Source organism: Pongo pygmaeus, chromosome 13 (genome assembly GCF_028885625.2).
Source record: "Pongo pygmaeus isolate AG05252 chromosome 13, NHGRI_mPonPyg2-v2.0_pri, whole genome shotgun sequence".
In the NCBI taxonomy this organism is placed as follows: Eukaryota; Metazoa; Chordata; class Mammalia; order Primates; family Hominidae; genus Pongo; species Pongo pygmaeus.
In genome coordinates this window covers 41,490,931-41,506,708 of record NC_072386.2, presented here as the reverse complement: position 1 = coordinate 41,506,708, position 15,778 = coordinate 41,490,931, and the positions used below count along the sequence as shown (strand labels likewise).

The 15,778-nt window shown below is 36.4% G+C and overlaps 1 protein-coding gene across 13 annotated transcripts in view; it reads left to right on the top strand.

The window, feature by feature from the left end:
- Nucleotides 1-14,912, top strand: part of CCDC171 (coiled-coil domain containing 171) — a 445,777-nt gene extending 430,865 nt beyond the window's left edge. For all 13 annotated transcript variants that reach the window (XM_054501330.2, XM_054501326.2, XM_054501331.2 and 10 more), the window contains one exon: nucleotides 14,622-14,912. In XM_054501330.2, coding sequence (XP_054357305.1) covers nucleotides 14,622-14,849 — 228 coding nt within the window. In that variant the 3' untranslated portion in view covers nucleotides 14,850-14,912. The remainder of the gene's footprint in view (nucleotides 1-14,621) is intronic.
- Nucleotides 14,913-15,778: the final 866 nt, after the last annotated feature.

Here is a 15,778-nt window from a genome sequence, read left to right as displayed (position 1 = left end):
AAACTGTAGCCATGCTAGTTCTGAGCATACAGGCAAGAAGAGAAGTGGTTAAACATCTTGCTGTGTGTGAGCAGTTCGAGGGCAGGCAGACACCATGCACCTTGACCACCTATTATGAAGCTTTTTGCTGCCGTGTCAAGTGAAAGTGAGTTAATTGGGTGAAGCTGTGGAGCATGTTAGGGGCCTGGTAAAGGGTTGCTGTCTGACAGCTGAATGTCAGCAAAAGCCAGTCAAGTGTGGCTGAGAGACAGAGACCTGTCACAAAGTTCCCGCAGACTGGAACACGGTTAGGAAGCTGAAATATGGTTCCGTCTCACTTTCTCCCTCATTGAATCCAAGCACCTTAAAAGATTTTACACTGTATGTGTCAACTCTTGTTCTCTAAGCTGTTTCCCCTAACTGTCCTGCATTCAAATGATTGAACAAAAGATGCTAATGTTTAGCAAAGTGAATGTAAATTCCCTCTTTTCCCCCTTTCTGCCCAAGCAGATAGACATTCAACTCAAAGGCAACTTTGAAGGTTTACATGAAACAATTAGATTTCTTCAAAATTTAGCTTATAATAGAAACTCTTTCTCAAGAGAGTATGAAAATTGACAATTAAAGCAGTAGAATAAGCAATTGCATTTTCCTCTGATATAGAAAATCAAGCTTTAGGGAGCTAGGACTCCTGTCTGAATGTCTTGAGAATGGACACTGGCCAAGATAACTTTCCTCTTATCTTTTGTCATAGGCTTCTTTCTTTCTTTTTCATAGTGGCCTAAGGTAAAATGCAATAATTATAGCCACCAGAAGAATAAAGATTAGCATAGAAAGGAACAGTAAGTTCCCTTCTGAAGCTTGAGACACTTCGAAAGGAGGAATTGAAGAAAGTTGGAATTAAAGAAAATGAAGTTAAACTCTGTGAAATAAAAATATTTGCAGAAAGAGGAGTTTAATATTAAAAGATGCCCATTCATTTTCTTTAGAATATGGACTAGAATAAGTCCATTAACTCACTCATCCATTCATTCATTCATTCCTCAACAGGCAGGTGTATAGAGTACCTGCTCTGTACCTGTCACTGTGCAGGCCACTGGTAATACAGAAACAAGCAAACAAAATAGCCTGTGGCTTCAAGGAATGAACACTCTAAGCCAGCACTATTCATTAGAACTTACTGTGATGATAGAAATATGGCTTTGGGGCACTTGGAATGTGGTTAGTGTGACTGAGGAACTGAACTTTAATCTTTAATTTAATTTTATATTAAATTTTAACTAATGTAAATTGAATAGCTACATGTGGCTACCATATTGAATAGTGCAGGTCTAAGCAAACGTAAGACTGTGATACTGTGCTATTATAAAAGTGTGTATGGGGTGTTATAATAACACGGAGGTGAGGTATTATATTATATTATATTATATTATATTATATTATATTATATTATATTATACAAGGTGACAGAGGCCAGGAAAAGTTTGGGGTAAAGGTGATACCTGAGGTAAGCTTTGACTAACAGTAGGAGTTAACCTGATGAAGAAGCCTCCTTCTAAATAGAAAGGGCAGCATGCAGAAGTGGCTCCAAGACAGGAGAAAGCAGGGCATGCTTCAGGATCGGCATTTTGATTAGTACAGGAGAGCAAAGCTGTTTTATGAGAAATTGTGTTAATGCAATGGTAGTGTCCAAGAAGACTACCAGTCAAGTTATCCAAGAGGTCATAACAGAAGGTGTCACAGACCAAATTAGTATAGTGAAATTACATGGTTTGTGGAATTAAACACACAGCAAAAAGCAAGAAGAGATATAGCAGGGAGCAAGCAGGGGGAAGGATCATAACCTGACTTCTTGGTTATGCAGTGTTCATGTGCCCTGTCTCTCTCTGCTGCATCAGCCTTCTTCACTCTCTGTGAGGTTATGAGGATCAGGGTTGAGGTTTGAAACAGGGGGCTTGGAAGATGGAAGGTGCCTGAGGCCACTTACACACACTTGCTGTCTAGGAGAGATGCAGGGACAAACATGCCTAGCCAATGGCTATAATTTGCCACTGAGGCCGCTGAATAGCTTTGTGTTTTATCTGCAGTTCTAGGGTCAATTTAAGGATGACATTAACTAGAGGTGGCATATCTCTACTTTACGATGTGGCCTTTCCATCCATTTCTATCTATAAAGTAACAGGTCTTACCATATGGATTCTGCCTATGTCCCACAAACTACTTGCTAATTCATTATCTGTGCTTATTAATATTTCTTATGAGTTTCATCTATCCTATTTTTCTAGTCTTTAATCTCAAATTTGAATATTTTCAAATAATAAGCAAACATATAATAAAGAAGAGATGAAGTAGGAAACAGCAAAGTCTGAAGAGATGACTTGTTTACAAAAATTAAAAGTACGTTTAGGCCAGAAAAAGTGAAGAGACAAATAACTGATGAAAAATATTTAGCAAAGAGCTTTGAAACCTATGTCAAAATTATTATCTAGTAGACAACCTACTCCAAGCGCAGACTGCATTTCAAACAAGTTTAGGCCTTTTTGAAAAACCAGTGTGCAGACTCTAGAGAGTTAATCTGAATGAGAGCTCTGGCAGTTGGAGAAGGACTAGTGGAGATTTTATGGGCAGGCACCCAGAGAAGGAGATGTGAAGTGGAGAGAACGACCTAATGCCTTTCCTCCATGCAGACCTACGGACTGGCATCTGGACTCTTAGAAAAAGGGCCTACAGGTAGAAGCTGAAAGAAATATTTTGTGACAGACACTGCAAGACGCTGGGTTTCAGTCAGAGTTGTCACAGTTTTCAGATGACAGAAAGGGAAGGATGGGCACCCCAAATTTTTGTTAGAGCTATCACCCATATGACCTAGCAAGCCCTCTAATACATTGAAGGCAGACCCTGATGGAGGGATTGCAGACACCAAGCAGCTCTTGATGGGGAATCCACAGGGGTGTTTGAGGCTTGTACGACCAGGACAGGGAAGGACCAGGGTAACTTGACTCACTTGGGACTTTGTATCCACAGAATAATGAGGACAGGAAACTTCCAGTGCTATTGTGCATCAAAGCTTTTCCTATAAAAATAGCAATTATGTGGTTTCATAGTATTTCAACAGATTATAATTTAAGAAGAACTGGATCAGCATGAAGATTAGTTAAGGTCTAATAAGTAATCCCCAAAACGGGAATTTTTATTTGTTTAATTCACTTTTGTATTCCAGTACCTGGAACAGTATTTGGCACATCATAGGCACTTGATAGATATTTACTGAAAAAATAAATGAATAGAGCTAATTTAGGATACTAAGAGGGGATATGGGTTTAGATATCTTTATGCATTATGCAAGCATAGGGAAAATTTATCATATGGAATTGATAATATAGGGAGTCAATTCCTGAAATAAAGCCTGGGATATATTATTTTGGAATTTTGTGTTTGCTGTATTTTACTGTTACATAAGATGTTCTCCCTAGGGATGGATTTGGGTTGAGACTGCTGGAAATGATGTGGTTATATCAGAAATAACATTCCTGACTATCATGTAAAGGAAATGTCATTGCCAGCTAAGTGATTTGTTTTAGAACATATGCCCCAGTGCTTGTTGTGATTTGAAGGCATTCCGCAGATATGACCCCCAGATCACATGATTTGTCTTACATCTGAAGTGCCTTTCTCTCCCTAAGAAATACATTCTTTTAACTGAAGATAGCCCGTCCCTCCAGAAAGGCCCAGCTATGGAACTGTTCAAAGGGTCCACAACCCTGGGGAGTATAGAGCTTATGCCATGGTCAGTGGGGAAGTAAAGGCAGCTTGCAGCATTCCACGAAGAATTGCTAAGGATTTTAGGTGTGATGTAATGGAACAATGAAGGAACATGGCCTAAAACAGCAGTGGAAGGGAGGGGCATGCCAAAAAAAATGGGTTTCAAATTGCAAAATGAGAATTTAATGCTAAGTTTTTTGAGATGTGTGATTGACAGATACTTACATTGTTAGAAAGGTTTAGGAAAGTAATTTCTTTCAAACTACTTTAAATTCGAAATGATTCTTTCCTTCCTCTGCTCTTCTTTACCTGAGTGCCTGCTCAGTAATTCCACTCCTTGAAAAACATATTGCTACGAGGTCTAAGTTTATAGCTTCCAGATTATTACTAAATTTTTGACATTGAATAAAAAAGGTTTATAACTTTAAGAGGAAATTCTTCAGTAATGAAATAGTGGTCAGAAAACTTTTGCCTAATAGTTCCCAGAGAGAGTGTGACATGTGTACATTTTGACCACAGAAGTCGTAATTTGGCAGCTGGAAGTGCTATTTGGAGTAAAATGAAGGCACACAAGTTATAAGTAGCCACTCTGCATAAGGAGTTGCATTTGCGCAGAGTAGAGGAACAAGTTACTCAGTGTCATTATTTGTGTAGGTGTTTACTCAATGTAAAACTGTAAATATGACTTAGATAACTGAAAACATTGAAATGAGAGTGTTCTTTGCTAGATCAAAATCTTTTCAAAACATGCAAAACACTTAAAGACCTATCCTCTGACACCTTTAACTATCCAATTACATTTTCATTTTGACCACACATTTTAGAGCCATAACTATACTAAAATATATAGATGTATTTCAGTATATATAAATATATACAGTTTCATTTTTTAATAAAGGGTTTTTAGCTATAAAAGTAAAACGTACTTACTGTAGGTAATTTGGAAAATACAAATCCTAATCCTAACTCAGAGAATAGAGAAAAAAAATCCCAACAATTCCAAAACCACAAAACAAGCACCGTATGTAATTTTGTGTACTGCTTTTTCATGACATAGTCTAGCCCTAGGGTCAGCAAATCTACATGCCACCTGTTTTTGTATGGCCTGTGAGCTAAGAATGGTTTTAATATTTTAAATAGTTATGGGAAAAAAGCAAAAGAATAATAACATATCATGACACATAAAATTTATGTGAAATTCAGATTTCACTGTCCATAAATAAAGTTATATTGGAACACAGCCATGCTAATTCATTTACGTATCCTCAATGGCCGCTTACATGCTACAGCACAGGGGCTAATGCTTGTAACAGAAAACATATACCCTAGAAAGCATGAGATACTTATCTAGCTCTTTACAAAGGTCTGACCTTTGGTTAGACCCAAGCATTTGTCCGTGTTATCCAAAAGTTTATAACTGTAAATTTTATAGCTACATAATTTTCCACCACATAGCTATAGCCTACTTAACTATGCTTCTGGTTGAATATGAGAGTATTTCTAATTTTTGTCTGTTATTATTAATATAAAGAACCTAATCATAAATGGAATTGTTGGATCAAATGGCATTAAGCATTTAAGACAGTTGCCCAATTATAGATCCAATGGTTCTATCAATTTATACAGTTACTGGCAATTTATGAATGCCTGGTTCACAATGCTTTCACTAACCTTTAGCGTAATTTTTAATATTTAATTTTTACCGGCAATAAATGTCTTATTTTATTTTCCATTTTTGATTACTTGTGGGGGTTACCATGTTTTCCCATTTATTTGTTACTTAGCTGTATTTTTGCTTTTGTGAACTGCCAGTTCATAACTTTCTTTCATGATTCAAATAATTTTAAAGATAAAAAATCATGGCAAGAAAAATTTAACCTTTCAAACCTTTTTTTTCTACCCAAACTCTAATTCAGTTCTTTTTTCCAAAGATTATTAAGTTTCTTTTGGTTTGTTGTGATTCTTTTTTCCAGAAAAAATAGGGATAGATATGCATGTATGTGTGTTTATGCTTATTTAAAAATATATATTACTATTTATATATATGTATATATATACACATAAACACATGTATACATTTTGAACTGTTTTTTTTCACTTGGATATATTTCTCTATCAGCCTTTACGTATTTACCTCACGTTTAAAATAGTTGTATTATATGGTTGTCATACTTCACTTAAATAGCCCTCTGTTCATAGACCTCTGGTTTTATTTTTAAAAAGTTTTGTTTAGCACCGCATGTTTTCACTCATAGGTGGGAATTGAGCAATGAGAACACATGGACACAGGAAGGGGAACATCACACACCGGGGCCTGTTGTGGGGTGGGGGGAGCAGGGAGGGATAGCATTAGGAGATATACCTAATGTTAAATGATGAGTTACTGGGTGCAGCACACCATCATGGCACATGTATACATATGTAACTAACCTGCACGTTGTGCACATGTACCCTAAAACTTAAAGTGTGTAAAAAAAAAATCACTTTTAAAGTTGAAAAAAAAAAGTTTTGTTTATCTATCTAAAAAGCTTCAGTGAACATACCTGCATGCTCACCTTGGTGAACTCTTTTGAGTGTAGCCATAGAAGAAATGCGTAGCAGTGGAATTGCTAGGTCAAAGGAAGATACATTTAAATTTTTGTCTTCCAGAAAGGTTGCAACAGCCTGTATCCCTAACTACATGGCGTAAGTTTGCCTGATTCCCTCTTCTCAACGGTGGAGATCATCAGACATCTAAGTTTTTGCCCGTTTGATATATGAAAAGTAATCTTTAATTGGGATGTGTTGCATTGTATTTCTTTACTCATGAATTAAGTTTAGCACATTTTCATATGTTTTTTGGTTATTATACTACTCTCTCCCCCAATCAAACATCTAATCTATACATGAGGCAGAGGCTGGCAGTGGTTTCCTGATATCTGTTTTCTCTTTCTTAGTAATAGAGCCTCTGAATGTTACCTGGGCTGCTCAGGAAACAAACAAACAGACAAACAAGCTACATTTCTCAGACTCTCTCTAAGCTAAATTAGTTATATGACCTGAGTTCTAGTCAATGGGATGTAAGTAAAAGTGTACAATTTTAGAAAGTGTCTGTAAATGGAAGCAGTGCCTCCTTCTTTGGTCCATCCTCCTTTCTTCTCGCTAGAATGCAGACATACTAGCTGGAACTTGAGCAGCCATTTTTGACCATGAGGTAAAAGCCATGTACTGAGCTATGGAGCCCAAGATAGAAGCAGCCTGGATTCTTGATAACTTTATATTGCCCTATCAGAGGGAAATAAACTTATATCTTATTTAAGCCAATGACATTTAGAGTTTTCTCTTACAACTGAACTCAGTCTTAATAAATATGCTACCCTCAGCCTATTTTCTAATTACATTATTTTAATTGATTTGCATGAGCCTTTTGTAAATTAAGAAAGTTACTTGTATGGGGATTCTATGTGTTGTACATATTTTTACCAGTTTGTCATTTCAGACTTTCAGTGGCATTTTTCTATATGGTATGCTTGTTTTTATTTATTTGGTTTTTGTATCTTTTCATATATTTGAGTGCATAAACTTATTTACATTTTCAATTCTCTCTGAATTGTTTGGAAATGTATGTTTCCAAGACAGAGGGGAAAATGCCTCCTTTGCATTTTCTGGCCATTTCTGGCACTCTCTACCATCAGTTGTGTCAGGATTGTCAGGTCAGCAACAGACTGCAAGCACAAGGGTATGAAGAACACTGGGAAAAGAAAGAACAAAAGCCACTTGGGAGAATTCTTCAACTCTTTTTCTAACCTCAACCACATCAGGAAATCTAAACATCCTGGAGAAGAAGATGGGACTTATTGTCTTGTCAGGCACAAGATATCTTGAAGTAATTTAAAATTAAAGTTTAAATGTTCTAGTGTAATTTAATTAATTAATTATTTTTTGAGACAGAGTCTCACTCTTGTCACCCAGACTGGAGTGCAATGGCGCGATCTCAGCCCACTGCAACCTCGGCCTCCTGGGTTCGAGCGATTCTCCTGCCTCAGCCTCCCGGGTAGCTGGGATTACAGGCACCCACCAGCATGCCTGGCTAATTTTTTGTATTTTTAAGCAGAGACGGGTTTTCACTATGTTGGTCAGGCTTGTCTCAAACTCGTGACTTCAGGTGATCTTCCAGCCTCGGCTTCCCAAAGTGCTGGGATTACAGGCGTGAGCCACCGCACCTGGCCTTAAGTGTTCTAGTGTAAGTTTAAACCTCAGTGCCTCATTTTGTCTCTGAATATAACAACATATAAGCTCCTTTGATGAAAGGGCTATAACTTTCATTTTTGTGTAAGTTCCATAAGATCTATGTATTTACTCCAGTAAGTACCACAGGCATTCAAATGTTGGACCACAACAAAATATGCTATCAAAATATAAACATTTATTTTAGCCTCTAGCACAATCTATGTACTTTTATTTTCTATTTTCGGAGAGGTTTGTTGAGCCCTTATTTTGTTGATGAAATGCCTCTAGATACAAAATAAGCCTGAGGCTAGGCTGTGTCTTCTTTGGGCAACATGGTAAGGTAATGGTCAAGCGTATGAATAGGAGAGTCAGAGGAACCAAGATTCAAATCCCTTTCTACCATTACAAAGCTGTGCAACCTGTGGCAATTTATTCTGCTCTTGTGAGCCCTAGTCTCTTCAACTATAGAATGAAGATAATTGTAGTGCTTTCTGATTGAGTCACTGTGAGAATTCAGATAATGCCTGTAAAACTAAATCTAGCACAGTGCCTGACATAATGCTGAATACATGTTGGCTATAATTGTAAAGTTAGAATTCATATCATTTGAGAAGAGTGAAAAAGAGAAGTGAAGAAGAGGAGTTACTCTATGCTACACATTTTTGTGTATATTATTCCATTTAATCCTCATAGCAGCCTTATGAGGGATTAGTCTTCCTCCTTTACAGATAAGGATACAAGCTCACACAGGTTAAGTAACTTGTCAAGGATCAAATAATTAGTAAATGGCAGAACGAAGTTTAGAACCTTAGTTCTTTCCACCTTCAAAACCTGTATTCTTTCCATTAATCTTTGCTAAATCTAATTGCGACATAATCTGTATATGTGTGAAATAACAAAATAACAATAAAACACCAAGACCATGAAGTAATAATATAAGTCGTTTGTTCATTCACTCATTCAGCATTAAGGAATCTTATTTAGTCCCAGATATTCTGCTAAGTGCTAGGGGTACAAAGTCATGATTCCATCACACTAAGTGCTCATAGTTTTATAGCGGAAATATAAGGATATACAAATAAGTGAAAAAATAGTAAAATAAATGCTCATGAAGGAATGTAAAAATGAGATTGGATGTTACAGTTAGCTGTAGTTGGGGAAGGATGGGAAGAGGATCCAGAAAAGCCTTATGAAAGAGGCAGACCTTGACCAGAGTTTGAAACGTGGAGGACTCACCCAACAAAGAGCAGAACTGGACAGACTGGAGGGCGATGTGAACTATGGAATGTCCTATTTAGGGACTCACAAGTTCCATGTACCTGGCTTGCACAGTACAAGTGAGGAAATGGTAGATGAGGCTGGACAGGGAAGCCAAGAGCAAGGGCATAGTTATAGGGAAGCATGAAGAATCGAAACCATTGATCCAATCAATCTTCCACATCAAACAAGTAGCCAAAGCTGAATTAGAACCATATAGAATGCTGAATGTCTGCCTGAGGACAGAGTTGTTGTGATGTGAATCAGGTTTCTTGTTAATACATTCTACCTCTTTTTTTCTGATTTGTTTCTACCTCTATGATTGTCCTTTTTAGATCTCTAGGCACACTGGGCCCTTAGGGTGTGTCCTAATGCAACTTCTTTGCATTTTTTCCATTAACTCACATTTCTTCCCATGCCTTGATGTCAGTAAGATAGTCAAACTAGTCTGTACTAAGGTTTAATAACTTACAGGGAGAAGAATGCATAAAATATTCCTACAAGCTTGTTATTGGTAGCTAAAAGTTAGAACTGGTAACTACTGTATGAGAAATAAATATTGGATGGCTTGATAGCAGATGTGTGTGTGTGTGTATGTATATATGAGTGTGTATATTTATATGATACATATATCAAGTATATGTGTGTGTATATATTTATAAGGTGAATGTATGTTTTTATGTGTATATATATCTCAGATATAAAATTGAGCATTCCACAAGAGAAAACTATGTGATTTTTGCCAACTCTAGCTGTCTGTATAAACTACAGTGTCCTATGAGACCAGCATGAGAACTGGAAAATTGACAGGTAGAATTTGGCTAACTCATCTGAAGTATTTAGAAGAAAGAAAACTTTGTGACACTGGGTATTGAGACTCTGGTGGTAAGAGCACGTTAGGAACCAAAGTAGAAATGAGTATTGAGACTCTGGTGGTAAGAGCACGTTAGGAACCAAAGTAGAAATGAGTATTGAGACTCTGGTGGTAAGAGCACGTTAGGAACCAAAGTAGAAATGGCAAGGGAGCCTCACTGTAACACCCTCTTGTGGGTGCTTTGATTTCCTCATCTGTTTATGTGGAGCTGTGCAGACTACTTAAAAGCAGTCAATAATTTACAGGGCTTAAAACATCATCATGGAGTTTGAAGTAATGAAAAGAGTACTATAGAATTTAATTGAATGAAGCCACATCATCTAAATTGTGGCTAATCTTGTTATCTATTTGGCTTTATTTTAGAACAATGTGCAATGTGCAATATGTATTCTTTCCCCTTAAGAATGGTCTGTCTACATCCTCTCAAGTATTATATTCAGGAAACTGATTTCTGGGTTAATGTCCCTCAAAAAAGTTAGGGTTTATAGTATATGCTGTCATACGTGTAATTATAGCAGACCTGTAGAATTTCAAAGCTGGAAAGAGTCCAGCCCCTCATTTGGATGGACTAGTTTACCTGCCCCAAATGACCCAGTCGGATTGTAAAAGAACTGCGAGGAGAAGCTAGAGTCCGCGGATCTTCAGTCTAGTATTCTTTTAATCACACTATGTGCTTAGCATAATCTCCATGCAATACTACTAAGGCTTACTAAATCACATTTTTCCTCACTTTTTATAATACTAAATTCTAGAAGACTTAACTTGATCATAAATGTTACACAGGAGACAAATGGCTTAGTTTCAGAAGCCTTGGTCGGCAAAAAGGCTTTGACTTACAGACAATTTATTGGGTGGTTATTTTACTATTAGACTAATGCTTTATTTATTTATTTTTGTTTGAAAAACATTTGTAGAAAATTAAGATATTAAAGCCTTCAAAAATGGCTATTGGATATGTCCAATTACTGTATTCCATAAGATTTTTAAAATGTAGAAATTTAGTAGACACATTTTGTATTGTGACTATGTATTTAGCTGATGGAGTATAGCAGTTCAAATAGAATCATTTATAGCTTATTGAGTAAATAAAAGTGCTTCCATAAAGATTCACATGACACCTAGCTTTTATTTCAGGTAACTAATTTCCTTTTGAGAAACTGCCTAAATTTAGATTTACATAAGAGACAGAACACCTCAGCAGTTTTAAAAGTAGTTTATATGACCATGGACTTTTCAGATTTAAAATATAAGACTGGGTGGTGAACACTAACTTTTAACGTTCTCTGACAAAAAGTTATTTAACTGTCCTTTACTCTCTGTGTTACATTAAAATAGTACAAAAGTGTTATGTATTTCTGGATATTATTCTGGATATTTATAACAAGAAAAACAGTTCATATTTACTTGTATTTTAACATCACATTCTCAAATCAAAGTTTCACCAGAATTGTTGCTGGCTTTTTTTTTTTTTTTTTTTTTTTTTGAGACAGAGTCTTGCTCTGTTGCCCAGGCTGGAGTGCAGCGTGCAGTGGTGTGATCTTGGCTCACTGCAACCTCTGCCTCTGGATTCAAGCGATTCCCCTGCCTCAGCCTCCTGAGTAGCTGGGATTACAGGCGCACGCCCAACTAATTTTTATATTTTTAGCAGAGACGAGGTTTCACCATGTTGGCCAGGCTGGTCTCCAACTCCTGACCTCAGGTGATCCACCCACCTCGGCCTCCCAAAGTGCTGAGATTACAAGTGTGAGCCACCACCCCCAGCCGGTGGCTTGTTTTTAAGCTTTTAAGTGACTTAAAATCAGACTTTACCTCATTTCATGAAAAAAGTTTTTTTTTTTTTTTTAGCAGTACAGCAGATGATCCCAGTAGCAAAAGCAGTCATTTGTTTTCCTTTATACAAAAGTAACTCTGTTTACTTTCTAGAGACTATACTTTTGGGGGTTACAAGACTTTAAGGAAATCTCTCTCTCTCTTTTTCATCTCTGGAGATTTTTTAGATTATTTTCCATGTTTAGGACATAAGATCAGAAAATAGTGTGCAAAAAGTGAAACTAATTTGAAATACTAGGGAAATAATGCCCCATTTCAAGGTTATTTAGTCAAAAATGTTATATTGGATGAGAAGGTGCTTTCAGACGACATAGTGGAAAGTAGACATGTTAGAAAAAGTAGGATGAGAAAAGGCAAAAGAGGGACCTCTTTGTAGGTTACCAAGATCTGTAGAATATTAAAGAGAAATGAGCAGTTAGTAGAGACTTTCCCTAAAGGACTGCCTTCCTAACTTTGTAATGTGTTAGGTTGATGGATTCACAAGAACAAAAAGGGAAACTTTAAGTACAACATATAAGTTTGAGTAAATTATGCGTATCACTAATATTGATAAAACAGGAATGGTTGGTCAATTTGGCATAGTTACCTTTCTCTAAAACATCCAGAAGAAAATACCCCCAGAGGATATCTGACCTTCCTTGGACTGATTCTGCACACCCCTCTATTTTCCATACATAGTTTTCTTAGACCAGAACTTGAAGTATAAAGATGTATCAAAACAAACTTTTGAAGCCTTTTCTGACAATATTCTATTATAATAAAGAATACTATGGCTATAACTATGTTTATTAAGAAGAAAATCAGGCCCCACCATTTCCTGCTCTTCCAGCATTCCCCTAACCCCCAGGCCTGGAAGAATGAGAAGTTAGTAGATGGCACTGTAATGTTTATAGCTGCAAAGTCAATCCAGTAATGACACTGCTAAAAAATGATTCTAGCAGCAGTAAAAATGCAGGTGTGTACACCTCTAGCCTCTGATGTAATGAGATGCCTCTGTTCAGGTTCTGAACTGAGATGATCAGGCCCACCATTAAGGTTCTGCAAGCAAAACCTCATTAATACTACTAATCAGGGTCAACACATGATTTTGGAAGTTGTTTTCCTTCCACTGGGAAACCTTGTCCTTCATAGAGCTATTTCAAGTGACCATTTTAGGTGTTTTCTAACTTCTAGTATAAAAAGAGATGATTTCCGTCAGCTATTGGCCTGCAGTAGAGTATCAAGAAATCAAAAGAACAAAGATCAAAGAAAATTGCTGAACTAGGTGTTAGATGCAGATATTGATTTTTTTCTCCAGTTGTAGTCTTAAAAAAATCCACAAAATTGGTAACACATACAACAGTTGAATTTCTAATATGTTCCTAAAGCCAGTGATATCTTCCCTTTTGTTTTTACATGTAGAAACAGTTTCGTATAACATGACATAATAAAGCAGACCTTATAGTTTACGTTATTTTGTTATGAACACTAACTGTAAGAGGATCTACTAAAAAGTTTTTTTTTTTTTAAAAAAACCCTGCCGTATAGAGTATGATTTTTAGTGGAGATACTTATAACCAGACTTGTTATTTCAGCAACATTTATTTTGTGGGAATCTGGAAAATTATGTCATACAATTGATCACTATTTTCCTGCCATCTTTAAATGTCGTAATACTTACCTGCTTTACTGCTAAGACTTCTTCATGTTCAATATTAACTACTAGATTCTGACGTCACTTAAGGCTTAAATGAGCAGCTTTATCAAAATATTTAATTCTATTGTCCAGTATTTCATGACTTTGTGGCATTTTTAAGTTTAATTTCCAACAATTCCTGGATACCATCAGTGTTCTCAAATATATGACAAATTATTTTCATTCCCTTATTTTGACATGTGATTTCTAAATACTTATAATGGTCTTTATCAAAACAGGGTGGTATCTTGGACATAAAGATGGAAACAATAGACACTGAGCACCAGGGACTATGAGAGTGGGAGAGGGTTGAAGAACTACCACTCGGGGACTGTGCTCACCACCTGACTGATGGGATCATTTGTACACCATACCTCAGTGACTTAAATCAAGAATTACCCATGTAACAAATCTGCACGTGTACCCCTGAACCTAAAATAATAAAGTTAAAAGAAAAAACAGGGTGGTGGCATTATTATTAAAGTAAAGCCAAAGAGTTCTCATTAGAATTTTGTATCTTAGTATGTCATTTTCTGGAGATCACTGGGATTGGCTTATTTTTCTTTGTGCTGCTTTTGTCAAATAAGTAAAACAGATAGATTTAAAAAACATAAATACTCATAGTTTATTTTCTAAGTAATCTAATCTTCCATATTATATGGCTCTTATTATATAGCATGATGAAATAAATGCTATTCGCATCGGTTTCTGTAAATTGCCAATGGACTGAAGTCAAGGTAAAAATCCCTGATTGTATTGACTCTCTGATATAATAACTTTATAAAAAGTTTTACACAAAGATTTAGTGTTTAGACAAATTCCTGTTGTCTAGAAAAGTTCATAAAAGAGCAAATAAGGGATTCAGTCACACTTGATAAATAATTTACTATTTATATATTCACGTGTAGATTATTGAAATAGTAATTTCCATCTCATTTTATATTATAATGATTATTAGTCTACTTGCCTGTTTATGGTTTTAGGCTCTGTTTGAGAGTTTTCAACTCTATTATTTTTTTCTTTTGTATGTCACAGATAGGATCACGAGACCATTCAAATCTCTCCATTCCTTCAAGAGCTCCTCTTCCTGCTGACACAACTGGTATCGGGGATTTCTTACCATTGAAAGCTGAACTTGATACAACTTACACTTTCTTAAAGGAGACATTTATAAATACTGTGCCCCATGCTCTGACATCATCTCACTCCTCTCCAGTGACTATGTCTGCTAATGCCAACAGACCAACTCAGATTGGATTATGACTTCATGAAATTAAAAAATGGAGGAAGAGTTAACAGTACAATTAAAATTGTTTTGAATGGGAATTTTCTTATCAGTTGACTTTTGTTTCAGCAGAAGTGGCAGTGGATTTAAAAAATTTGTGCGATATCTGGATGTATTCTGGTAGCTCTGTCTCTTTGAATAAGGAGATAGCCAACTTTTTTCTCTCCAAGTTTTATTTATTATCACAGTTGCTCATTTTTATGTAACATATTTTTAAATGTTAAGGAATGACACATTTTGGGTAATTTCCTTCAGACTTAAAAAAATCAATAAGCCATTTTAGTCTCTATCTATCAAAGTTGTTTCATACTTGTCTGTTTTAAAGCAGGACTGCAATGCTTTAATAGGATTGAGAGAGCTATTTGAAATGTATGCCAATGATTCCTGTCATTTCATGGCAGCCCGGCCATGGTTCACTGAGCCCCCTCTTCTCTCTTGTCAGCTCAACTGAAGACAAGCATTTAGTTGCAAACTTTAAGCAGGTTGTGCAAAACAGAAATGATGTGACTGCTTCTCCTCCTGCACAATAATGTCACTCCTGGTCAATGTGAGAAGGTCAGGTTGCTCCTTGTAAAGCTACATGATACCACTTGCCCATTTGAACAAGTTAAGTTAACTGCTGAATCTGGTCCCTGAAGGCGTTGAAAACTCATTCTTTTAGCAAGTCTGCATTTGATAAGAAAGTAGAGCAATTGTGCTGGAGGATTTCTGTGGTATGTTTAGGCACTTCATAAGGACAGTTCCCACACTAGGATAGCAGGTAATATATTTAGTATAAGCTGAAAAACTTCAAGGTAATGGCTGTTTTGACCTTCAAAATAGACTCCTATTTTGTTTTTGTTGTTGGTAGGACCCAAGAGTGACGCCCATCTTTGATGCTGACAGAATTTAAAACAAGGCCATTGCC